General features: G+C 57.0%; 1 protein-coding gene across 7 annotated transcripts in view; it reads left to right on the top strand.

The window, feature by feature from the left end:
* LOC144950991 (phospholipid-transporting ATPase IA-like) overlaps nt 1–24,402 on the top strand; it is a 178,107-nt gene that overhangs the window by 89,155 nt on the left and 64,550 nt on the right. For all 7 annotated transcript variants that reach the window (XM_078881196.1, XM_078881197.1, XM_078881198.1 and 4 more), the window contains 11 exons: nt 6,388–6,553; nt 7,008–7,135; nt 7,956–8,033; nt 15,952–16,040; nt 17,826–17,901; nt 18,757–18,862; nt 20,935–21,017; nt 21,301–21,350; nt 21,749–21,818; nt 22,954–23,038; nt 24,066–24,205. In XM_078881196.1, the coding sequence (XP_078737322.1) occupies nt 6,388–6,553; nt 7,008–7,135; nt 7,956–8,033; nt 15,952–16,040; nt 17,826–17,901; nt 18,757–18,862; nt 20,935–21,017; nt 21,301–21,350; nt 21,749–21,818; nt 22,954–23,038; nt 24,066–24,205 (1,071 nt within the window). The remainder of the gene's footprint in view (nt 1–6,387; nt 6,554–7,007; nt 7,136–7,955; nt 8,034–15,951; nt 16,041–17,825; nt 17,902–18,756; nt 18,863–20,934; nt 21,018–21,300; nt 21,351–21,748; nt 21,819–22,953; nt 23,039–24,065; nt 24,206–24,402) is intronic.

The raw sequence follows: 24,402 nt of genomic DNA, 5'->3' as shown, positions 1-24,402 counted from the left end.
AAAAGGCCCCAAAATATCGAGTGCAACGAGCTCGTTAGTGCGCGAGACCTGAATCGATTGCAGCGGTGGATTAGCTAGCACCGGCGGTGGTTTCCGTCTGGCGCACTCAACGCACCCCTTCAGAATATTTACCACGTCACTCCCCATTCCCGGCCAATAATAGTCACGCTGAAGCAGGGCAAGAGTTTTGTTTACTCCAAAATGCAAGAGGCGTTCGTGTGCGGCCAAAACAACTTTCCCCCTTACAGCAGAAGGCACCACCAGCACGTGCCGTCGGGACAAACTGTCCCATCTCATCAACATGCCCTGTTTAAGTACATAGGAGCCAGTTCGCTCCTGGTCCTCTTTAGGACCACCCACCCTGCGGCGCAATGCTAGCAGGGAGCTGTCCGCCATTTGGAGGCGGCCCCACTCGCCCAGCGACAATGAGAGCAACGAGTCCCGATCCTGACAAGTAGCGGGGACCTCCCCGATTGGCGCGCCCGCAGTCGCAGCCAATGTCTCCTTATCTTCCACAACCGGCGGTTTACAGCGCGCCGATCCCGATAGACACGCACATTTCTGACACGGCAACAATCGCGACAGAGCATCGGCATTTGTGTGTCGCAACCCCTTACGGTATGTGGTCGTGAACTGATAGTCTTGGAGGACTTCCAACCACCGTGACAATTGGCCCGAGGGTTGGGCGACCCTCAATGAATACTGTAGCGCCGCGTGGTCCGTCCGGACCGTAAAGTGACGCCCATAGAGATACGGTCTGAACTGTTGTACAAAAAAAACAATGGCGAGCAGTTCACGACGGGTGACGCAGTAGCGCTGCTCAGCCGGAGACAACACCCTGCTACCATAAGCGACCACCCTTTCGACTCCCCCAACGACCTGGGACAGTACCGCCCCAATGCCCGTGTTGCTAGCATCCGTGTCTAGCAAGAAGGGACTCGCAAAATCCGGATAACGCAAGGGTGGGGCGCCCACCAAGGCGTCCCGGAGGGCGCAGAACGCGGCCTCCTCTTCCGGTCCCCTTTTGAACTTCACACCCTTCGCCGTGAGAGCGTGCAAGGGTTTTGCAATAGTGGCGAAGTGCTCAACGAATCGGCGATAATACGAAGCAAACCCAATGAAACTGCGCACGTCTGCAACCGACGTGGGTGTCGGCCATGAACTGACACAGTCCGTCTTTGCGGGATCGGTAGAGATCCCCGAAGAGTCGACAATGTGACCCAAGTATCTAACAGACTTACAAAAAAGGTGGCATTTGGCCGGTTTAAATTTCAATTTAGCCGATCGCATTCGCAAGAACACCCCTCTCAATCGCTGGAGGTGTTCCTCAAATGTTTTACTGAAAACAATGACATCGTCAAGGTAAATCAAGCACGTCTCCCATTGCAAGCCTGACAAAACCAACTCCATAAGGCGCTGAAACGTCGCTGGAGAGGAGTGAAGTCCCATGGGCAACCGGTTAAACTGGAACAGGCCCCCTGGAGTCCGAAATGCTGTCTTAGGTTTAGACTCTTCGTCGAGCGGCAACTGCCAGAATCCCGATAACAAATCAAGAGTCGAAAAATATCGCGCACCAGACAATGCATCGAGGGACTCGTCCATCCTGGGGAGCGGATACGCGTCAGCCACAGAGATCTTATTCAGGCGACGGAAATCTACGCAAAATCGCAAGGAGCCGTCTTGCTTCTTAACCAGCACAATAGGTGCTCCCCACGGACTGGAGGAAGGCGAAATAATGTCGGCTTCAAGCATATCGTTAACGGCCGACTGAACATGTTCCTTTTCGGCAGGACTCAGCCGGAAGGGATTTAACCTGACCGGTGCCGCATCGCCCGTGTCAATGTGGTGGCGTAACAAATCCGTACACCCAATGTCATATTTATGCTTGCTGAACACATCAGAAAATTCCATTAGTAACTCGCGCAGAGCACCCAACTGCACCCCTGACAAATCGTCCGAGCCCGCGCACAGCGAATGGACCCATTCAAGGTCCTCCCTCGGTTCAATATTCTGCGTGGGGCTCGGATCAACATGCGCAACCAGCCGTTCCTCCGCAGGAACCCGCGCCGCGTGAGCCAGCACGGTACCCTGCTGAATGACGGCTGGCCGCGATCCAGCGTTTAAAACCATCACAAACGGATCCTTGTCCGCCCGAACCAAAGTGTGAGCCACCGACAAATCGACCCCTCCTACAGCCCTGTTAGAAGGACCCAAAAGCATGCCTTGTTCCGAAGTCCCCTCTACCCATGGTTTCCTTAACCGGAGGGGAATTAACATCTGTGAACCCGGGGGCACGTGCACGGTCTGCGTCGCCAATGCTTGTATCGTGGCGCACGCCGTCCGAATCTCAGTAGGGCTCGTCAAAAATGAAATGCGGCGACCCGAAGGTAGTTCAATGCAACGCTGATCGATTAGAATTTTAATGGGCATCTTAGCCAAAAAATCAGTGCCCAATAGACAAGGAACCGCCAAAGAGGACGAAACAAAAACGGGTCCCGACAATTTGATATCTCCAATGCAAATGGACGCCCTAATCTGACCGATAATGCCCAACGATCCCCCATTTGCGGCGAAAAACGGCACATCCACTGGGAGCAGTGGACGGCACTGGACGGGGAGAATGTTATAAATGAGGTCAGATATAATCGTCGCCGACGCCCCCGTGTCCACCAATACCCTGACCTCTACCCCATCAATAGAACCCGCAACGACGGATGAACCCGCTGAAGCAGCCACAATTCTATGTCCCAACTCCGACCACTCAATGTCTCTCCGGTCCCGGCCGAAACCCCCTCGCCGTACCGAATCCCCGAACCCTAACCGGCCCTCTTCCGTCGCTCCGCGACGGCCCATGCGTGTCGAGTGTGTGGGCCGAGCATGTGAGGTGCCGCGACTTGTCGGGGTTTGTAGGGATGCCTTGGGGCCTTGGTCGTCGTCCAGCCGAGATCCCATGGCGCGCTGACGGGGCGCGCGGCAACCGGACGCCACGTGGCCCCGGAGGCCGCAGTTGTAGCACGTGATGAGGGTCGTCGGTGATCTCGGTTGCTCCAGCTTGCGGGTCGATCGCAGAGGCGACCGACCCCCCGACCTCCAGTCCCCCGGTCGTCCCGCGGTGAACGCCTCCTCTCGCGGACTGACGACTTGTAGTTCGGTGATCACCGGACCCGGAGTTGAGGCCACAGCAGCGTTGCAGACGACCCCCTGTTTGCGTTGAAGGGCCTCGTGCGCTTGTATACTCGTAGCGACCCGTAAGGAAGAAATGTCGATCTCGTCGGCCGTGTTGATGGGGACCCCCAGGTCCTGCGCCAACTTAAGCAGCTGCTCCAAAACCATCGCATCCTGGCCCTCCTCGTCCATCCGAGGGAATGCAGCATCGGCAAGAGCCAGCAACGCCGTGCGATAGGCGAGCGCGGTCTCCGTGTCCGCCTTCCGCCTCGCATAAAAATGATGGCGGCACGCCGAGGGAGGTCCGTAGACCCTGGCCATGAGACCCAGCGCTGCCTTAAGCGTGGATCGGTCCGACCTCCGAGCTGACATGAAGGCCGCGAGCGCGTTGTCGTCCAACATGGCAGGCAATGCCCGCAGCGCCGTAGCATCGGACCAGGCCGACATCTCCTGATGCGCCAAAAATCTGCGCTGAAACTGGCCCCAGTCCCCGCCTTCCGCCTTGAAGGCTGACAATGCGGGGAGGCGCTGTTGAAAAATGAAGTCGTCCTTCGCGTCGTGGTTCCTTCCCGCCGCGCCGTCGGTGTGTAAGATGGCGGCTCCAATGGCGGACGCCTGATGGCGGTCCGCAGCGCGCGTCGATGACGTAAGATGGCGCGCTTGGAGACCCGCACCCACGTGGCGGTCGCCGTTCCCGCCAAAAGTCGCCGCCGATGAAATGGCGGGAATCGCCAAGTCATTTTGGCGGGAATCTGCAGGGCGACCCTGTAGAATATCCGCTGCCGTCTCCGCTCCTGCCGACGAGCTGATCTCCGCCAGGATGGACGCGGCGGCGAGCAGCAGCTCCGCCAGACGAGAGTGCGCCTCCCAGAGCACGGCCTCGGTCCCCCGCCGCTCCTCCGGCGCCGCCGGCGGATCCTGCAGCGTGGGCCATTCTTCGTCCTCACCCCCCGACGGCAGCTGGCCCGGGTCGTCAAGGTTGTCCTCGCGGTCACTCCCGTGGGTCCGAACGGTCTTCCTCGTATCCATGCTTGGAAGACAGTTTCACTTCTGACGCCAGTTGAAGTATTGGAAATGACGGCAGGAAACTCCTTGACGGGTAACACACTTCTTTTATTAAATCTTCACTTATCTCGATACAACGTGTAGTCCCTATTCTTCCGCGTACGGTCACAGACACCGGTACAACTCGTAACCTCTTCTTCTTAGGTTTTTTCGGTAAAGTCACGTAGAAAGTAACTTTACCGAAAAAAACCTAAGAAGATGATTCCTTGCAGTCACGAAAGCTTCAAATCTAGAATCGTAACCTCTTCTCTTCTTATAGCACACCGTACTGAACTCGTGTAGACTCCAAGCCTCTAGCTACACACGCCTCACTCGTCTCGTGTAGACTCGCCTCGTGTAGACTCTTCCCGTGTAGACCCTATGCCTCTGGCTACACCTATATCACTCGTCTCGTGTGGACTCTAGGCCCCGGCTACACACTCGGCATGCTGACACTGCATGCTCACACTACCCCCGCCTCTGGGTTACACAGAGTCCCGGTCCTCGCAGGACAGCGGGACTAGGTACCGCAGGGCCCTGGCTCTTCTTCCCGTCTTCTGTCTTCGCTGGTTACACTCTCCCCGTGCGCCTGTGCGCATCCCCTTATATAGTCGTTCCTCCCGGGAGACGGAGCGGATGCGGACCTCAATGCGAGCATCGCTTGTTAGTGAACCAATCACAACGCGTTATCTGTACGATCCTTTTTCCCCAACGCGTGTTTCCACTCACCAACCAATCACGCCGCGCTGCCACTCGATCACTCCCACACCAGCACGTCACCGGCACCCAGCCAATCAACACCACACAACCCACGATCCCGCGCTGACCCCTGATCCCTCACCGTCAGCGCGCGTCACCGCCCACACATCCAATCACAACGCGCTGGCACCTGATCGCTACCCCAGCGCGTATCACCACTACATCTGTACCAGATGGAAATTCTTCCGGTACAACAATCCAAGGCTTCACGAACTACGTGGTCGAAATAGATGTTAAATAATGTGGGAGCCAGAGGACATCCCTGTCGCACCCCAAGGTGTACAGGGAATGGTTCCGACTCCCGGCGACGTAGTTTTACCCGGGCCCGCTCACCATCATGAAGGTCCTTAATGATCGTGAGCAGAGGGTCAGAGACTCGGAAAGCACGAAAAACAACCCAGAGACCAGGCTTACTGATCATAGGCCTTGAACAGGTCAATAAAGCAGAGATATAGGTCTTGTTGGAATTCCCTACACCTCTGCTGGTGATGGGGCAGTTGTGGAGAGAGTGGAGAGTTTCCTATACCTGGGCAGTGTGCTCATGACCGGCTCCGGTTTAACAGCAGAGGTCTCCCTCCGAATCAGTCGAGCGGCATTATATTTTCATCAGTTGCGTAATGCTTTGTGGAAGCTACCTGGTCTGTGTTGCTCCGCACGAAGCTTCAGGTCTTCTCGGCCACAGTCATTCCCTCCCTTCTCTACGCTTGTGAAACGTGGACCCCCCTAATGGAACATCTTCCGTGGTTATAAACATTTAGGCTGGCCTGCCTACGATCACTCCTGGGTTTAACCAGGCTGGATTGTGTGAGGAGCTCACAAATCTTCGAAAGATCTGGACAAAGTCCCATCGGTGAGCTCCTCCGGCAGGCAAGGGTGCGTTGGCTGGGTCATGTAGCCTGCATGCCCAGCCACCGCATGCCTAAACAGCTTTTGTTCGGCCGGATCGAGGGGGCTAAACGGGCGCGGCACGGGCTAGAGAAGAGATGGAGTGATGTGGTACAGGAGGACGTGGAACTGAGTGGACTTGCCGATGACCGGTACCAGCGGTGTCAAGATCGACCTCTGTGGAGGAGGCTCGTGAAGGACGCTACTGGGCAGTTGGAGGCAGTCACCCTCCAACAACAACGGAGGGTGGAGGAGCGACGCTCACAACAACGAGCGGAGCGCCGGGTGGCTAAAGCACAGAAAGTTGGCACAGTAGGGGGCACAGGTGGTGCATCAGCCAGTCATTCGGTTATTTCAGTCAGTCGACCTGTGGCACCTGGGTCTGCCCCGTGATCTCCTGACAGCGGGCTTTCGACACTTCACCTGGCCTCAACGTGCACATAGCCTGGCACAAGCGTCGTGGTGACGTCACCACCACTTAGTGGCGAATAGCGGTTGTTGTGTGTGTACGTGTGCGTGTGTGCGTGATCTCAGAACTCGACGAGTGCGCCGCTGAAGAGGTCGAACATGGACAAGGTGACCAACGTGCAGATCCTCATCCTCTTCGTCATCCTCCTCGCCATGGCGCTCATCAGCTCGATTGGCGCCGAGGTGTGGAACCGAGAACACAGCAAGGGCGACTGGTACCTGGGCTTCATGGGTGAGCACCCTCCCATCTTTCCTCACACCCAACCTAGCCTGGCACGGGTATCGGGGAGACATCACCGCCACGTCACCTGGTGACCGACTGATTCTCCTGCCCTTGTTTGCCCGCGTGTTTGCGTGCGCGTGTGTGTGTGTACGAGCTCGCTGACAGCGCTTGCTCCAACGGTCCGTTGGTAATGGCTCTCTGCTTGTGCAGGAGCAATGGCGCAGTGGTTAGTTTCCCGCTCGCGACCAATATCGGTGACGAATATCGGTGATCCCGTCCTCTGAGCGAGACTCGGCCTCAAATGAGTACCTGGTGTAGTCTGTGAATATCGCCACTTGGGAGACAAAGGCGTGGTGGTGGTGGCCACCCGTCCCAACAGCACTTGCCCCGGCAGTCTGTTGAAGGCTACATGGGGGATCTTTGTCTTTGCGTGTGTTTTGTTGACGTGTGTTTGCACATGTAGATGTGAAAGCGGTGAACTTTGGCTATAATTTCCTGACGTTCATCATCCTCTACAACAACCTGATCCCCATCAGCCTCCTCGTCACGCTGGAGGTGGTCAAGTTCACTCAGGCGCTCTTCATCAACTGGGTGAGGCCCCCCGAGATCGATTTTAGCATCATCAGCATCATCATCAACATCATCAGCGTCATCAGCATCAGCATCATCTTCATTATCGTCTTCATCAGCAGCATCAATAGCATCAGCAGCATCAGCAGCATCAGCAGCATCAGTAGCATCATCAGCATCAGTAGCATCATCATCAGCATCATAATCGTCATTATCAGCATCATCAGCGTCATCATCATCGTCTTCATCAGCAGCATCAATAGCATCATCAGCAGCAGCATCATCAGCATCATTGTCTTCATCAGCAGCAGCATCATCAGCATCATAGGCATCATCGTCAGGCGCTTGCAGATACTGTTTGCTGGCAATACGATCGTAACGTGTAGGAGTTTGCAACGTTATGATTTAAAACATCAATACAAACTCAATACAAACTCAATACAAACTCAATACAAACTCGAACTGAATAGAAACAACAATCCTCATGGCGGACATTAAACGTCACTGGCAAGAGCCGGCCGTCGTGCGATGGCGTCAGGCTCCAATTTGGCTAAAATGACCCCGCAAGTTCCTCCACCCGGATTCTCCCCCCACGGCAGCGATCATCACCCCACTCCTGATGCACCGATGCCCCCGCATCACGCTAGACAATGGCGCTCATCCTGCTCTCTTGAGTTCTCGCCCGGTTGAACATCATACTCGAAGTCGCCACGTTCACTCTCCGCGTACACGAACGTACAAACTACGCACGGAGAGGCGCCCGAGTCGGGCATCGAACCCGGGCACTTGTTCGCGCGAGCGCTGCCGCCCCGCACGTGCGATTGACTCCGTGTCCTTGCAGGACGCCGAGATGTACCACGCGGAGAGCGACACGCCCGCCATGGCACGCACCTCCAACCTCAACGAGGAGCTGGGACAGGTTCGTGAGGGCGAGCGGGCGCATGCTGGGGGCTTGGTTTGTGGGTTGGTGAGTGGATGGATGGGTGGATGGGTTGGTGAGTGGGTGGGTGGGTTGAGTAGGTGGGTGGGTTGGTGAGTGGGTGGGTGGGTGGGTGGTTGAGTGGGTGGGTGGGTGGGTGGTTGAGTGAGTGGGTGGGTGGGTGGATGAGTGAGTGAGTGGACGAGTGAGTGGGTGGGTGGTTGAGTGGGTGGGTGGGTTGGTGAATGAGTGGGTGGGTTGAGTGGGTGGTTGAGTGGGTGGGTGGTTGAGTGGGTGGGTTGAGTGGGTGGGTGGGTGGATGAGTGAGTGGATGAGTGAGTGGGTGGGTGGGTTGGTGAGTGGGTGGGTGGGTTGGTGAGTGGGTGCGTTGAGTGGGCGGGTGGATGAGTGAGTGGGTGGGTGGGTTGGTTGAGTGGATGGGTGAGTGGATGAGTGAGTGGATGAGTGAGTGGGTGGGTGAGTTTGAAGCTGGCAGCCGGGGTCTCTACTTGTGTAGTGACATAAGAAGGGAGGGGCTGCTGGGGGCTCTGGGTTCCCAGGTGGGTCCAGACGCTTAAGCCTCTGGGCGCCAGGCGTTGAGTTCCCAGGGGGTCCAGACGCTTAATCCCCTTGGCGCCGCCAAAGGGGGGGGCTGTGTGTGCTCTGTGGGATATCTGGGGGCGCACACGGCCCCACCCCTCGTTGTACCAGGCATAAAAGGAGAGCTCCCTGGACGATCGGGGCCCAGTTGTAACTCAAGACCCAAGACCCACGACCAGCCATCTGAAGACTCTGGGATGCTGTGAGAGCCAGCGCTGGGACTCTGGAACTCCCGACTCTACGACCTTGTGAGGGCGAGTTCCGGAGCGTAGCCAGAGTAGAGTATCTAGGCTGTGTAGCTAGGCTGTGTACCTAGGCTGTAACAGAGTATCAGGACTGTTGGACTGTTGGAGTGTTGTATTGTAATAAAGAAGTTACCTCTACAAGTGTCTCCGGAACCTGTTACATTTGGCGTCAGAAGTGGCAATGGAGACAAGAAGTAAGCCACGTACCTTCAGTCCTGACGGCGATGTTGAGGAGCAAGCGGCGACGGGGCAGCCAACTCGGGCCGACAGCGACGCTGCACCGCCGGCTCAGCAGTCGTCCACCATACCTGCCGATCCTCCTCCAGCGTCGGGAGCAGCAATGGAGGAAATGCTGCTTCGCCTCACCGAGCTGCTCCACGCCACCGTCTCCATCCTGGACGACATGCGTCGCTCACAGGCGGAGACAGCAGGGAGAGAGGAGGCGCAGCGGCCGCACCATCCCGCCGGCTCCCACACAAAGATGGCGGCCGTTCCCGCCGCAAATACATCCGGGTGTGTCGTCACTTCTGCGGGGGGAGCAGTGGCCGCTGGGAGCGACGTCACTTCCGGGCCCAGCGTAGGCCAACCCGATGACGCCGCGTCATCAGCGCTGCGTCCCTCACCGCCGGGTGACAGCTGGTTGCAACCAAGCAACGCCGCGTCATCAGCGCTGCGTCCCTCACCGCCGAGTGACAGCTGTTTGCGACCTAGCAACGCCGCGTCATTAGCGCTGTGTCCCTCACCGCCGAGTGACAGCGCTGCGAACGCGAAGCCAGCTTCAGCCGGGTTGCCAGGCAACGAAAGCTTGGCTCGCGTCCACCAACGCCTGCCGGCACTCAAGGCATTTTCTTCAGAGGGGGGTGAGTGGGCAGCGTTCGAACGCCGGTTCGTCTCTCTTATAGAGACGTCCGGCTGGTCGGAGTATGAAGCGCTCCAGGGCCTCCCGGCCATGCTCGACGACGACTCCCTCGCAGCACTCCTTACTGTGCCACGCGCAAAACGTGCCACGCTCACGGATGCCCTTCATCAGATGCGGCTGATTTATGGACCCCCATCCGAAGCACGTCACCGCTTCGATGCGAGGAGGAAGAAGGCCTCCGAGTCGGCGATGGGGTACCGCAACGCGCTGCTGGCCATGGCAAAGGTTGCCTACCCTCGCATGGATGAAGACGCTGTGGAGTCACTCGTGCTGCAGAAGCTCATGAGCTTGGCCCGCCAGCTTCGAGTTGCCATGCCGACAGCCGACGACGACGACGACTTCACGTCGCTACGTGCTGCCAGGTGCATCCAAGCACACCTACATTGCGATGAGGACACGACCATCGCCGCCTGCGCAGGCCCACCTGATGCACAAGCCTATGACGTGCATTCGGGGCCTCATCAGGCCTTCGCAGCAACAGAAAATCGCGGATCGTCCAACTGGCGATCCCAGCGAGATCACCACCAGCGGGACCGGCCAACCTCGCGCCAGGACGGAGCGTCCATCGTCTGCCACAACTGTGGCCTTCGGGGCCATGTGGCGTCCGGCTGCCGGGTCCCCCGACGCCGGACTTCAGGACCTCCGGCGCCTCGGCCACCACCGTATCCTCGGCATACCCAGGCGAGTCACGACACCTCGCACTCTCGGCCCCCACTTACAACAAGCACGCACCCTCACACCACACAGGGGGGTCATGCTTCGGAGGAGGGGGATTCGGGCCCATCATTGAACAACCGGGCGCTCGGACCGGGTCAATGGTCCGAGTTGGCCGATAGGGTCGTTGCCGCTGCGGCAGGGTCCTCTGCCGTAGTGGGTTCCATCGAGGGCGTTGATGTTCGTATGTTGATCGATACGGGTGCGTCGGCGACCATCATTTCAGACATAATTTATAACATTTTGCCCGATATATGCCGTCCCTTGCAGCCAGTTGATGTGCCATGCTATGCCGCAAATGGGGGTTCGTTGGGCATCACCGGACGGATCAATGCTCAGATCCGCATTGCTGACGTCCAATTAGTTGGGCCCATTTTGGTCTCATCAACCCTCGCCGTTCCGTGCCTCCTCGGAACAGATTTCTTGGGGAAGATGCCCATTAAAATTCTCATTAACAAAGGGTGTATTGAGTTCCCCTCCGGCCGACGCATGGCCTTCCTACCCACACCCACTCGTTTGCACTCCGCATCTACGACGGTGCAGGCGTTGGCGGCGTGCACAATTCACATTCCTCCTGGCTCTCAGATGTTAGTTCCCCTCCGGTTTCGTAAACCCCTTGATTACGACGCGTTCATGGGGGGTGCTGTGATCGGGCCTTCGCGTTCAGCTGAGCGGGTGTCGGACCTCGTGTGTGCACAAACGCTCGTGCGAAACGACCACGACCCCTTTATCCAGGTCCTTAACGCGGGATTGGAAACGGCCGTTATCTGTCAGGGAATGGTGCTTGCTCACGCGACGCCAGCCCCGCCAGAAGATGTGATCGTGGGTCACGTAGGGGGCGAGTTCTCTTCCGTTGCCAAGCCAGGTCCTGACACAGGATGGCTCGACGCGCTTTGCTCCACTTCTGCCGATTTGTCACCATTACAGCATGCTAAATTACGCACGCTGCTGAGCGATTTCGCCGACGTTTTCAGTCAAAGCAAATTCGACATTGGCTGCACTAAATTGCTAAGCCACCACATCGACACGGGTGATGCCGCTCCAATTCGTCAAAACCCATTCCGGTTGAGCCCGGCCGAAAATGAACATGTACGGGTGGCCGTCAACGATATGTTGGCGGCCGATGTCATTGCGCCATCAAATAGCCCATGGGGGGCGCCGATCGTTCTTGTTAAGAAGCACGACGGGAGCCTCCGCTTTTGTGTTGACTTCAGGAAACTTAATAAGATTTCTGTGGCCGACGCCTACCCGCTTCCCAGGATGGACGAGTCGCTCGATGCCTTAGCAGGTGCGCATTACTTCTCCACCTTGGATCTCCTCTCGGGGTTTTGGCAGCTACCCCTTGATGACGCATCCAAACCAAAGACGGCCTTTCGCACACCGCAGGGACTGTTCCAATTCAACAGACTTCCCATGGGTCTTCACTCGGCCCCGGCGACGTTCCAGCGCCTGATGGAGCTGGTCCTCGCTGGGCTCCAGTGGGATTCTTGCCTAATCTACCTCGACGATGTAATCGTGTTCAGCAAAACTTTTGATGAACACCTCACGCGATTGAAGGCAGTTTTCCTTAAAATGCGAGCGGCTGACCTCAAATTCAAACCGCAAAAATGCCACCTCATGAGGGATTCGGTTCGTTATTTGGGCCATATTGTCAGCCGCTCGGGAATTGCCACGGACCCCGAAAAGACAAATTGCGTGCGCTCATGGCCAACTCCTACCTCTGTTGGGGAGGTGCGGAGTTTTATCGGCTTCGCCTCATATTATCGACGATTTGTTGCGGGATTCACATCTATTGCGAAGCCCCTCCACGCATTAACGGCCAAAGGGGTCAAATTCCGATGGGGAGAGTTAGAACAGGCATCGTTCAATGCCGTCCGAAAAGCACTGGTCGATGCTCCTACCCTGTCTTATCCAGATTTTACCACTCCGTTCATTCTGGATACAGACGCCAGCAACACCGGAATTGGAGGGGTGCTGTCAATGGAGTGGAGCGCGTCGTCGCCTATGGCAGCAGGGTGCTGTCGCCCGCGGAGCAACGTTACTGCGTGACGCGCCGCGAATTGCTTGCTATCGTTTTTTTCATAAAGCAGTACAGGCCATACGTGTATGGCAGGCATTTCACAGTACGCTCCGACCACGCGGCGCTACAATACGCCTTGCGAGTGGACCAACCATCTGGACAGCTCTCGCGTTGGCTCGAGATCCTCCAGGACTTTGCGTTCACTGTCATTTACCGCAAGGGGATTCAACACGGGAACGCCGACGGGTTGTCGCGACTGCCGAACAATGGGCGCTGTGCTTGTTTTTTGGGTGCGGGGCGTTGTAGGCAGCCTGACGGGGTACCGCCCCCATCCCTTGCGGCCACGGCCGGGGATGGGGTCGGGGACCACGGGGCTCCCTCCACGCAAGTTCCGCAGGACGCATTGCTGGGCCTCGGGTTGGACGACTGGGGACGTCTTCAGATGGAAGACGTCTCCCTCCTCAAATTGAGACGCCGCGCTAGGGATGCCGAGGGTCACAGGGGGCAGGGGGGCCCCGTATCATATGTCATCCGGGAAGGCGTCCTCATGCATTGGGATGGGGGGTCCCAATCCCACACATTGGTGGTGCCCACCTCCCTGCGGGGGCGACTTGTGTGGGAAACCCACAGTCGCCTCTTGCACTTGGGTGTTCAGAAAACACTAGCTAAAATCCAATTGGAATTTTTCTGGCCGGGCATGGCAAACGATGTGGCTGACCTTGTGCAAGGTTGCACAGAATGTGCACGGCGGAAACCACCTGCTAGGCCGTCCTGCCCGCCGCTCCAATCCATTAAAGTTTCCCGGGTCAATGAGATCGTCGCATTGGATATTTTGGGTCCGTTTCCCGCTACTCCTCGGGGTAATAAGTACCTTTTGGTTGGGGTCGAATATTTTACCCGATGGGCCATGGCCTGGCCACTCCCCAACCAGTCTGCAGCAGCCATTACAGAGGCCTTTTTCCAGGGCTACGTCCTGGACAAGGGTGCTCCCGAACGCCTGCTGACCGACCAAGGGAAAAATTTCTCTTCCACCCTGTTGCGGGATGTGTGCAACCTGCTAGGGACACACAAAATTCGCACCTCGCCATATCACCCCCAGACTGACGGTATGGTCGAGCGATTACATAGGACACTTACCTCCATGCTAAGCCACCAGGTGTCTGAGTCACAGACTGATTGTGATCTCCACATACCTGGTGTCTTGGCCGCCTATAGAATGGCGCCCCATGCTGCCACGGGGTACTCGCCATTCTATCTTATGTATGGTAGGGAGGTTTGCCCCCCAATCGACGTACAATTGCACATTAAACAGCCCGCACCTAAGGCTAAGATTGCCGACCACATCCGTGCTAATGTGCGTCGTCTCGTAGATGCCCGGGAGGCTGCTCAAAATAACTCGGAAGCCCGTCAGCTTGCCAACGAGCGGTTGCAGAATCTCCGCACACCGCCACGTTTGGGTAGAAGGGGACTGCGCCTGGCTCCACTGCCCGCAGGTACCATTGGCTACTTCCTCAAAACTGCTTAAGCCTTGGAGAGGGCCGGTTGTTATTATTCGCGTTCTCCGCCCGCAGTGTGTCAGGATCCAGCATGGCAAGCGACGTTGGTTCGTGCACCCGTCACGTCTAAAACCTTACATTCAACCCTACACACCTCCTTCACATCTCCGGGGCCGAGAGCGCGACATGTCTGACGAGTCGCGCCGCGATGATGCTGCTTCTAACTCTCGGGCAGGTCCCGCTGCCCCGCCCTCAGGTGCCTTGGGAATGAAATCCGCCACGGCCGACCCAGCGGGAACAAGCTTGCCCGCGGGATCAGCGACCCAGGACACAAGCGCAACAGCGGGTCGTCGGTCCCCTCCCGCCTCCGTCGCGACCGATGGACCTGCCACTCGGTCTCGCTCAAAACTCAAACGATTTTCATGACCCCCGCCCACGAACTCGACGCCACTCACCTTTCCATCATGTATAGTGGGCGATTGGGGCGTGCGTTCATCCTGCATATATGTGTTTATACAGTGTTGTTCTGCATCGGTGACCACAGGAGGGGGAGAGGCGCTTTCTTCTCATTTTTTTTTCTTGATTTGTCACACACTCATTCTGATGGTTAACAAATAATTTCTTGTACAATTGTATTTTTTTTGACAGCCGGGTCGGCTGGAGGCTACGTAATGTAGTGACATAAGAAGGGAGGGGCTGCTGGGGGCTCTGGGTTCCCAGGTGGGTCCAGACGCTTAAGCCTCTGGGCGCCAGGCGTTGAGTTCCCAGGGGGTCCAGACGCTTAATCCCCTTGGCGCCGCCAAAGGGGGGGGCTGTGTGTGCTCTGTGGGATATCTGGGGGCGCACACGGCCCCACCCCTCGTTGTACCAGGCATAAAAGGAGAGCTCCCTGGACGATCGGGGCCCAGTTGTAACTCAAGACCCAAGACCCACGACCAGCCATCTGAAGACCCTGGGATGCTGTGAGAGCCAGCGCTGGGACTCTGGAACTCCCGACTCTACGACCTTGTGAGGGCGAGTTCCGGAGCGTAGCCAGAGTAGAGTATCTAGGCTGTGTAGCTAGGCTGTGTACCTAGGCTGTAACAGAGTATCAGGACTGTTGGACTGTTGGAGTGTTGTATTGTAATAAAGAAGTTACCTCTACAAGTGTCTCCGGAACCTGTTACACTTGTATTTACTCTCCGTAGGTTTTCATGGTTGTGCTGCTGTTCATGAACGCTGCCGCCGTTGTATTAAAAAGTGACACTTCATTTATTATTATTAGTTATTATTATTCATTATGGCTATCAGATTTCGTGATGCGATACGATATTAATTTTCACGACACGACGATAATAAATTCGGTTTCTCCTTTGAATTTGAAGCAGCACATTGCCCTTGCGATTTGTTTTTGTGTTTCGCCACTTCCAATGTGACCACCAACTCACCCCTCAGGGAAGTTGTTCCACTCTGCGAGAGCTCCGATGGGAGTCTTTGACCTCGCGACGCCCGCAGCACAATCGCGAGAGAATTTGGGGAAGCAAAAGAATAAAATAAAATAAAAATACGAAGATAAATGTGAATCGACGCAGCGGTGTGTGTGCGTGCCGTGTGCGTGTGTGCCGTGTGTGTGCCGTGTATGTGCCGTGTGTGTGCGTGTGTGCCATGTGTGTGCCGTGTGTGCGTGCCGTGTGTGCGTACCGTGTGTGTGTGCGTGCCGTGTGTGTGCCGTGTGTGTGCGTGCCGTGTGTGTGTGTGCGTGCCGTGTGTGTACGTGCCGTGTGCGTGCATGCTGTGTGTGTGCATGGTGTGTGCCGTGTGTCTGCGTTCCGTGTGCGTGCCGTGTGTGCGTGCCGTGTGCGTGCCGTGTGCGTGCCGTGTGCGTGCCGTGTGTGTGTGTGTGTGCGTGCATGCCGTGTGTGTGTGTGTGCGCTGCCACCCTCAGGTTAAGTACATTTTTTCGGACAAAACTGGAACCCTCACCTGCAACATCATGCAGTTCAAGAAGTGCTCCGTGGCCGGCGTGATGTACGGGTACGTCTCTCGCTGCTGGCGTGATCCGTGCGGGGACGGACCGTGGCACTGCCACACACACACAACTTTAATGACCGCTTTGAGGCCAGCTTTGTCAAGCCGCACAATGACGACAATTTCAAGTGCCACCACGTAGGCGGTGACGCCGTCATAGCGCTCGTGCCAGGTTAAGTGGGTTCACCGACTGAGACGACTGGGAGATGCACCACGACCTGTGCCCCCTGCCGTGTCAACTTGGCGTGTTTTAGTCGCCTGGCGCTCCGCTCGTTGTTGTGAGCGTCACTCCTCTGTCTACGGCTGTTGTTGGAGGGCCGCTGCTTCCAACTGCCCTGTAGCGTCCTACTCACCCTCACCCTCTATCCGGCCAAACGGAAGCTGCTTCGTCGTGCGGTGGCTGGGCCTGTGGTGGCACGTGTAGCCTTAATAGACTGTCGGGGCAAGTGCTGTTAGCGAGCACCTATGAAGGCCGGCACGGCACTCGAGGGGATGGGTGGCCACCACCTTTGTCTCCCGAAGTGGCAATGTTTACATACTGCACCAGGTACTCATTTGTGGCTGAGTTGACCAGTGGATCAGAACCACTTCAGATAATCGCCACCGGTGTTGACAATGAACAGGAATCTAACTCGGGTCACTGAGGTTTGTAGCGCAGCGCGCTAGCCGCGACACTCCCCCGTATCATACGAGTCTCATCCCTCTGACCCTCCACGGCCCACGTGGAGATACTGGGGAGTCAGTCGCCTTCTCTCCGGCATCTCGGCCACGCTCGTTCTGATTTTGCTTCTCTTCTGTGCTGTTGAAAGTCGCTCAAGAGTTAAAATAAACTAAAGACAAGGGAAGCCCTCCGGCACACCTGCCTCCAGGACATGGGTGCCGAGGGGAATACTTTTAGCAGTGGCTTTCATCTACCCGATGTTCGGTCAAAAAAGAATTGGCCAAACATCGTGATGCAAGACACTCGGGAGAGGCTTTTGGGGATAAATAAAGAGCATTATTTATATTTCATTGTTAATCAGATCGCCATTCCTTCGTGGCTAGCGCACTGGACTTGCAATCCAGAGGTCGCCGGTACGACTCCATCTCCCAGCGCGCCAGTTGGAACAACGGTGAAAGTTTCCTAAATCCACCAAGCAATACAAATGGGTTCCACCACAGTTGGTCGACCGACAGGTCACGTGCTTGTGGGATAAAGTGTGGGTGCTCTCACCTCTACCGAGATGTCCGGCCAGTGTGGAAGAGTAGGCCAAAATACCCTCCAGAGGGGCCTCTCTATTGGAGGCTCTTCTGCCAGCGGTGGCGCCAGCGAGCGGTTGCGGGGGCTGTTGCCCGCGGCTTGCCGAGCCGACGCTGTAGTTGGGGCAAGGGTAGACGAAGTCTGACCAAGTCAGCCACCATGGCGTCGTCGTTGTCGTTGTTTTAAATCCCAATTGGAATGTTTTTAGAAACGTGCGTCTAGATTGTTCACATTATGTTGCTGCTATAAATGTCTGCGTGATAATAAGCCACTTCGTTGAGCTATCATTTGTGGCCAGGTCACTTTTGAAAAATAGCTACGTACCTCAGTGGGGCCTTACCTGGTTAAATAAAATGAGTTTAGTTTGACTTCGATTTTTGTAAGTGATTTTTTTACCTTTCCTATACTTTGCACTCCTACCGTGTTGTTGTATTGTTGTTGTAACGTTCTGACCTCGTACCCCTCCTGGACATCTGTGATAAGAACTTTATAGCTCATCCGATTGCCTCCAGCATAAATAAAGATTCTCCGTCTCTCTCGATGGCCCCCAGGAACGAGGCGGCGTCACTTGAGAGCATCAAGGATGGCGTCTGCACGGCCGTCATGGAAAACTTGCAGTGCAATCACGTGAGCCGCTCACACGCCACGAACCACCAATCACACGCCACGAACCACACGCCACGAACCACAAACCACACGCCACGAACCACACACCTCTAACCACAAACCACACGCCACGAACCACACGCCTCTAACCACAAACCACACGCTACGAACCACACGCCACGAACCACAAACCACACGCCACGAACCACACGCCACGAACCACACGCCTCTAACCACACGCCTCTAACCACAAACCACACGCTACGAACCACACGCCACGAACCACACGCCACGAACCACAAACCACACGCCACGAACCACACGCCTCTAACCACAAACCACGAACCACACGCCACGAACCACACGCCTCTAACCACAAACCACACGCTACGAACCACATGCCACGAATCACACGCCTCTAACCACAAACCACGAACCACACGCCTCTAACCACAAACCACCAATCACACGCCACGAACCACAAACCACAAGCCACCAATCACAAACCACACGCCACGAACCACACGTCACGAATGACATGCCATAAACCGCATGGTTAAATAGTTCCTTACACCCCTGGTTGTGGGTTCTATCCGAACCCTGACGACTGCTGGAGTTTGCGGTGTCTCTTTCTGCCCATGATCCCCTCATTGAGAATCAACAACACGCGGTCAGAGTATTTGGCTGCTCTACACTTCCACGTGACGATCATCCACTTGGTTGAGCCATCACTTGTGGCCAGGTTGCTTGTGAAGAATAGCTTCATCGCTCAGTGGGCCTTACCTGGGAACATAAAAATAGTTGGTTTTAAAACTAGAGACACGGCGTTAACCCTGCCGGTCGGTCTCGCCCCGTGGTGGTGCCATTTGTCTTCAGCCCACGAGTGCCGTGATCCGGGATTTCCTCACCATGATGGCCGTCTGCCATACGGTGATTCCCGAGCGCTCCGAGGGAAGCATCATCTACCAGGCCACGTCCCCCGGTGAGCGCCGCGTACACCCCGTGGTGGTGGGTGGGTGGTTGGTTGGGTTGGTGGGTGGGTGGGTTGGTGAGTGGGTGAGTGAGTTGGTGAGTGGGTTGGTGAGTGGGTGGGTGGGTGGGTGGGTTGGTGAGTGGGTGGGTTAGTGAGTGGGTGAGTGGGTTGATGAGTGGGTGGGTTTGTGGGTTGGTGAGTTGGTGGGTGGGTTGGTGAGTGGGTGAGTGGGTTGGTGAGTGGGTGGGTGGGTTGGTGAGTGGGTTGGTGAGTGGGTGGGTTGGTGGATTGGTGAGTGGGTGGGTGGGTTGGTGGGTGGGTGGGTGGGTTGGTGAGTGGGTGAGTGAGTGGGTGGGTTGGTGAGTGGGTGAGTTGGTTAGTGAGTGAGTGGGTGGGTTGGTGAGTGGGTGAGTGGGATGGTGAGTGTGTGGGTTGGTGGGTTGGTGAGTAGGTGGGTGGGTGGGTTGGTGAGTGGGTGAGTGGGTTAGTGAGTGAGTGGGTGGGTTGGTGAGTGGGTGAGTGGGATGGTGAGTGGGTGGGTTGGTTGGTTGGTTGGTGAGTGGGTAGGTGGGTTGGTGAGTGGGTGGGTGGGTTGGTGAGTGGGTTGGTGAGTGGGTGGGTGGGTTGGTGAGTGGGTGAGTGGGTGAGTGGGTTGGTGAGTTGGTGGGTGGGTGGGTTGGTGAGTGGGTGGGTGGGTTGGTGAGTGGGTGGGTGGGTTGGTGAGTGGGTGGGTGGGTTGGTGAGTGGGTGAGTGAGTGGGTTGGTGAGTGGGTGGGTTGGTGGGCTGGTGAGTGGGTGGGTGGGTTGGCCGGAACGGGCCTGGTGATTTCAGAAAGTCCCCGGTGTCGTGAAGTATTTTTTAAACAAAACTGCGGATCTTGTCCTTGAATGTGGCCGCGGTCCGCTGCCACGGCGTCATGGTTAACGACCTGGACTTGCGATCCAGAGGTCGCCGGTTCGAATAGATCTCCCGGTGAGGCAGCTAACACATTTGGAACCTCCGTCCCCGTCGACCCAGCAGTACGCTAGGGTACATCGCACTTAGTCGATGGGCAGGTCGCGCGTGGTGTGGTAAAGTGTGGGTGCCCCTCCCCGCCCCTTCCAAGGTGCCTGGCCAGTGTTGAAGAATAAGCCAGCTCCCCTCTAGAGGGGGGCTCCCTCTAGTGCAGTACCTTCTACCAGCAGTGGCATGAGCAAGAAATTGCAAGGGTTGTACCTAAACCAGGGGTGGGGAACTTTTTTTCTGCCAAGGGCCATTTGGATATTCATAACATCATTCGTGGGTCATACAAAATTATTAACTTAAAAATGAGTCTGTTATATTTGGTCAAACATTTTATTAACTCGCCCCGAATGTGATTGCTGGAACTGCTTCTCTTTGGTGAGGCGTGTGATGTTAGCTGGTATTGATGATGTTGCTACTCGCAACTGCTTTTCCAGGTTTGCTCCTAGATTTATTGAATTTCGAGTCCCGCCTGCGGTTGCCTTGGCAGGGCCAGACCAAATGATTTAGCGGGCCTTGTACGGCCCGGGGGCCGGACGTTCCTCACCCCTGGCTCCCTTTTTCGTGGGAGGGGCTACCTGGGGAGTGGGAGGGGCAACCTGTGGAGTGGATAGGGCTACCCAGGGAATGGGAAGGGCTACCTTAGTCTTGTGTGGGGCTACTTGGGGAGTGGGAGGGGCTACCTGGGGAGTGGGAGGGGCTACCTGGGGAGTGGGAGGGGCTGCCTGGGGAGTGAGAGGGGCTGCCTGGGGAGTGAGAGGGGCTACCCGAGTGGGAGGGGCTACCCGAGTGGGAGGGGCTACTTGGGGAGTGGGAGGGGCTTCCTGGGGAGTGGGAGGGGCTACCTGGGGAGTGGGAGGGGCTGCCTGGGGAGTGAGAGGGGCTACCCGAGTGGGAGGGGCTACCCGAGTGGGAGGGACCACCCGAGTGGTTGAGTGAGCATGGCCATGGAACGGTGGGAGGGGCTGCCACTTTGCCACTTGTCCCGGCCGAGCCTCGCGTACACGCGGTGGATCGCCGCGTTGGTTTGACTGACGCGCTCGCGTGCGTCGCGTGCGTCGCGTGCGACTGAGTGCAGACGAGAGCGCGCTGGTGCGAGCGGCCAAAGAAATGGGGTTCACGTTCTGCGGACGCACGCCCGACTCCATCATCATTGACGCCGTACGTTCGTCCCCTCTCCTCCACTACGCCCACTGCGCGTCCCGCGCCGGCGAAGCTGCAGGCGTGGGTGGCTTACCCCAAGAATTGATCGATCTTTATTTATATATTTGTACAAGCACCCCCACACGTCCTTTGGTCGCGACCATCCATCCATCCCCACAATTCGGGCGTGATGTCCTGCCAGCCAGCCAGCCAGCAAAACTTTTTGTTCTATCTAGTATGAGTATGATGTTAGGGTGCCACTCAAATTTCCACGTTGTGTCCACCACGTTTCTCGTTTCAGCTGGGCAAGGAGGAGACCTACAAGCTCCTCAATGTGCTGGAGTTCTCCAGGTCTGTCTGTGACGTGGACGAGCACTCAGTCTGTCACGGGAGGACTACCACTTTGAATGGACCACCCGCCCAAACCCACCCACCCACTATCTAAAACCACCCACCTATTGAAACCCACCCACCAACTAATTTCCTCATTCAACCACTTACCCATCCACTCACTGACTCTCCCATCCACCTATTCACCTACCCACTAACCCACCCACTGAATCACTCACCCACTGAATCACCCACCCACTAACCCACCCATTGAATCACCCACCCACTAACCCACCCATTGAATCACCCACCCACTAACCCACCCACTGAATCACCCACCCACTAACCCACCCACTGAATCACCCATCCACCCACCCACTCACCTGCGTGTGCATGCGTCGCCCTGCGTGCCGCTGCAGCAATCGCAAGCGGATGTCGGTGATCGTGAGGACGCCCAGCGGGAGCCTCAAGCTATACTGCAAAGGAGCGGTGAGCGTGGCCTTCTACTCACAGTGGGCGCCACGGTGGCTAGGAGATGTTAACTACTTCGCCTGGTTTGCAGGAGGTCGTGGGTTCTACCCCGACCCTGACGCCTGCTGCTGTATATTTGGAGTTTGCGGGCCTCCCGCTCTCCCCGTGGCTGCGTGGATTTTTTTCCAGGTCTTCCGGTTTTTCCTTCCACATTTAGAGTCAACATGCGTTTAGAGTATTTGGTTATTATTAATTTCCACATGATAAGCCACTTCGTTGAGATATAATTTGTGGCCAGGTCGCATCTGAAAAAGACCTACATTTCTCAGTGGGCCGCCCCAATTAATACTGCGGTTCGTATTAACTGGGCAGATCAATCGCTCTTTATTTTACGTGCTAATGTTGCCCTTCATCAAGTAGGTATCAGTGCATATTGCAATGGAAGGGGAACGCTACAGGGGGCATGCAGAAACATGAAAGATAACAAAAACCCATCACGCCCTCAGTGGCTAACACCGACTGAGCAGAGTAAATTGTAGCCATGCGCTTGATAAAGTGCAACCGTGCGCAACAAACCGCGTAAGAAAGTGAAGCAGGTAAATACAAATGAATGAAAATGAAAGAGGCAGACGGTCGCCGTCCGCTTCAGAGCGTCGCGTAAATGGATCCCGCGTCGTCGCTTGCAAGAGCTGGCCACCGTGCGCTGGCGTCACCGTCCACGTTTGCCAAATTAGAAAAAAACGTCAACGGCAAGCGACTTCACCTGGGATGTAACACGCGGCAATAATCGGCCCCTCCTGCACAAACCTGGCAGCACCCTCCGGAGAACGAGTCGGGAGAATGTCCCGGGTGAGACAGTGGAGTTGTTCGGCATGAAAGTCGCATCTGTTGTGCCGGTCGTCTTAATGCCCTCGCAGCCTCGCAGCCTCTCGGGATCTGTGAGCGCTGCCGGCTCCATCACTCTCGTTCTGTTGGGGATCCGTCAACGTTATTACAAATGGGCGTTGTGTCATCCACCGTTGTTGGCCGCGTCGTGAGGTCATGACGGCCCAAGCGAAGCCCACCACCACCACCACCACCGCTACCGGGTACGGTGCCGGCAGGCCGGAGCGGCCCGCCGTGGCCTCACGGAGCGGTGGGTTCTGCGTTGCAGGACAACGTGATCTACGACCGTCTGGCCTCGAGCGCGCTCTACAAGGAGGCCACGCTGCAGCACCTGGAGGAGTGCGCCAGCGAAGGTGAGAGGGCAGCAGCGGCGGCCCGGCACACCCTCGCACTGGCACGGTTGGCTACGTATGGTGCGAAATAAGTTCACGGTACATACACCCCACGCTCTACCCCACGCTCCACCCCACGCTCCACCCCACGCTCCACCCCTCGCTCTACCCCCACGCTCCACCCCGCTCCACCCCACGCTCTACCCCACGCTCCACCCCGCTCCACCCCACGCTCTACCCCACGCTCTACCCCACGCTCCACCCCACGCTCCACTCCACGCTCCACCCCTCGCTCTACCCCACGCTCCACCCCACGCTCCACCCCACGCTTTACCCCACGCTCCACCCCATGCTCCACCCCACGCTTTACCCCACGCTCTACCCCACGCTCTACCCCACGCTCCACCCCACGCTTTACCCCACGCTCCACCCCACGCTCCACCCCACGCTCTAACCCTACGCTCTACCCCACGCTCCACCCCACGCTCCACCCCACGCTCCACCCCACGCTTTACCCCACGCTCCACCCCGCCGTACGCGGCCTGCTGCCCGACTCTTGCGCGTGCCACCATTTGGACCGCCGGTTGTCCACCCAGCGGAGTCCACCCAATTTTTTAACTGCCAAGCTGGGAGATGGAATCGAACCACGCTACCTGCAGCGCAGATGACGGTGATGATGGCCTTGATGGCGATCATGGCGATGATGGCGATGATGGTAGTGATGGTAATGATGGCGATGGTAGTGACGGTAATGATGGTGATGATTGTGATGATGATGATGATGACGGTTATGATGGTAGTGATGATGGCCATGATGGTGATGACTGATGATAATGGTGATGACAGAGATGACGGTGATGATGGTGATGACGGTGATGGTGATGACGGCTATAATGACGATGGCAATGGTGATGATGATGGTGGCGATGACAATGACGGCCGCGATGGCGATGGTGATGATGATGGTGATGACGATGATGATGGCGATGATGATGGCGATCATGGCGACGGCGATGATGACGACGATGGCGACGGTGCCGCTGGGCAGGCCTGCGCACGCTGTGCTTTGCGGAGCGGGGGCTATCGGAGGCGGAGTTCGAGGCGTGGCTGGGCGAGTACCGCGAGGCGAGCACGGCGCTGCACGAGCGCTCCGCCCGCCTCGAGGCCTGCTTCGAGACCATCGAGAAGGTGCCCCTCCTGCACCGCCACCGCCACGGTCGCAATCTCTCCATCAGAATCGTCTCTTTGGTCCAGTAAGGGAGGCGACCCCCCAGGTGACGTGGGAACCCCCAGGTGACCCCCCAGGTGACGTGGGACCCCCCAGGTGACCCCCCAGGTGACGGGGGACCCCCCAGGTGACTGGGAATCGCCACTCACGGCCGTTG

This window comes from Lampetra fluviatilis, chromosome 60 (genome assembly GCF_964198595.1).
Source record: "Lampetra fluviatilis chromosome 60, kcLamFluv1.1, whole genome shotgun sequence".
NCBI lineage: Eukaryota > Metazoa > Chordata > Hyperoartia > Petromyzontiformes > Petromyzontidae > Lampetra > Lampetra fluviatilis.
The sequence above is the reverse complement of the archived record's forward strand: the minus strand, read 5'-3'. Positions and strand labels throughout refer to the sequence as shown.